Source organism: Apaloderma vittatum, unplaced genomic scaffold (assembly GCF_000703405.1).
Source record: "Apaloderma vittatum isolate BGI_N311 unplaced genomic scaffold, ASM70340v1 scaffold20425, whole genome shotgun sequence".
Taxonomy (NCBI): domain Eukaryota; kingdom Metazoa; phylum Chordata; class Aves; order Trogoniformes; family Trogonidae; genus Apaloderma; species Apaloderma vittatum.
The window spans coordinates 2,730-4,654 of NW_009719062.1; the positions used below are offsets into that span (position 1 = coordinate 2,730).

General features: G+C 46.5%; 1 protein-coding gene across 1 annotated transcript in view; it reads right to left on the reverse strand.

The window, feature by feature from the left end:
* The window catches only part of GDF9 (growth differentiation factor 9), a 2,221-nt gene that overhangs the window by 131 nt on the left and 165 nt on the right, over window positions 1-1,925 (reverse strand). Inside the window, exons 2-3 of the mRNA XM_009870501.1 lie at window positions 1,608-1,923; window positions 1-807 (exon numbers count right to left, since the gene is read on the reverse strand). The exon at window positions 1-807 is cut by the window's left edge and continues 131 nt beyond it. Of these exons, the coding sequence (XP_009868803.1) occupies window positions 1-807; window positions 1,608-1,923 (1,123 nt within the window). The remainder of the gene's footprint in view (window positions 808-1,607; window positions 1,924-1,925) is intronic.

Here is a 1,925-nt window from a genome sequence, read left to right on the forward strand (position 1 = left end):
AGATTATGTTCTGCACCATCGTGTGCACCGGGGAGCCGTAACGATGCCCGACGACCCGCGGGCAGTCGCCCTTGCAGTACTGAGGGCTGTACCGGTGCGGCGCGATTATCCACCTGTCCCATTTGAGCTGGCTGAAGCTGAGGCGGAAGTTGTGAAGCTCGCACTCGTTTTGAGGGAACAGAAACTGTTTGAAGTATTCACTCAAGTTATAAGGTGCAGTTGCTGGCGCTGCTTTCGGATTCTCGTGTCTTCGCCGTCGAGAGGCCCTTTTACCCTGGGAAGTCTCTTTTCCTTTGTCACCCACAGGGTCAATGCCTGGACCATTCCTTTGCCTGGGCCGTGCTGGGTTTTTCCATCTGTGTCTAAGTGAGCTCCACCTGTGATAAGCTTGCTCGCTGGTATCATTCAGATAAAGAAGAAGAGAAGGGGGAACCGCTGCCGTATTAATAGTATTTTCCAGTTCAGTGTTCTGTTGTGGATCACCCATCAGACAAGTGAAGTTCACAGCCATATGAATATTCCTCCTGTTAGTAGCAATCAGAGGCTGGAGAAAAGAAGTCACATCAATCTCAACCCACTTGCGTTTTCTACCTTCAAAGTGCAGGCTTAAAGCTACAGAGTGTGAAACGCTGGGACATACTTGGCTAGAAAAATCATGCTCCTTGACAGACAAATGGCACGTGCATGTAATGGAAGAAGAAGTGGGGACCGACGTGTCAAAGGAATAGAGCAAGACAGACTTGAGTAAGTGCTCTAGAGCGGTAACGCGATCCAGGTTGAAGAGTAAATCCACCGAGTGAACGCCTGCTGAGAAGGGAAACAAATCTGGTAGTGTTAATGCATCCTAATTTTCCGCCTAGACATAAATACTATCACATAGCGGGTTAAGTAGAAATACTGCTGTAGAATAAACCAATTTAGATGCCCTCCCTTTTATTATATAGAATTTCTACTCTGGGCAGGGACATAAGGTTTAAAAGTTAAGAAGTTACAACAAAACGAAGAAAACTCAAGTTTTTCAGAGGTATTAGGATTCATTTCATTTTAGAAAAGCAGTGCAGGAGGAAGTTAGAAGCCGTCTTTTCACTGTTGACGTGGGTAAACAGGAACTATTTGCTTCAGATTATACAAGCCATGAAATGAAACAGCTGAAATGAATGCTTTCAGAGCTTTTTAACATTAATCTGCCCAATCTTTTTTTTCTATTTAAATCTCTTGACCAACAGCTGCCAGCAAGTCTGAGTAATTATCACTACTTAAAAAAAGTAGTTTTTTTCTTTTATGAAATAGAATCAGAGCTTCCAAGTCCACTTTTCATACTTACAACTATTGCAGTTTTCTCTGACTCATAATGACATGAATCAGCCTGAAACATCAGTATAATTTTGAACGTCGTACCCTTTGCGTGGCAGTTCCCAAACTGTGGGGAAATCTATGTCTAGTGGAAAAGCAGGTTATGAAAAACACCTACAGTTTAAGAGAAGAGCCATCAGGGTTGAAAGAGCAACAACCCTAAAGAAATAAGCTGTTTTCATATGATGCTGCAGGCACAGAACACACAGAAATGCCCTGTTTAACCTTTGCCCCTCAGGTCACCCCACACCTACCTTTCCTGAGGTCCCTGTGGCGGTGCTTGCATTCAGAACACGGAGTGAAGAGTCGAACGGTGTTGTAGAGGTGGCTTTTGTGAGCCTTGGGGATTCCCTCCTTGGTAGCAGACATCTTGTAGAGCCTCTTCATGTACCGCAGGGCTCTGGAGTCTGGCTGGAGGCTGGGGGCCTCCTTTTCCCAGTCCTGGTGCCCCCGGTCAGACAGCACCTTGAGGAGGGGAGGCAGCAGGGCATACCCACGTCTCATGCCTTTCGGCAGCCGCGGATTTAGCTCGTTGGCGGCGTCCTCGGGGGCCTCCAGTAACCCAGGGGGCT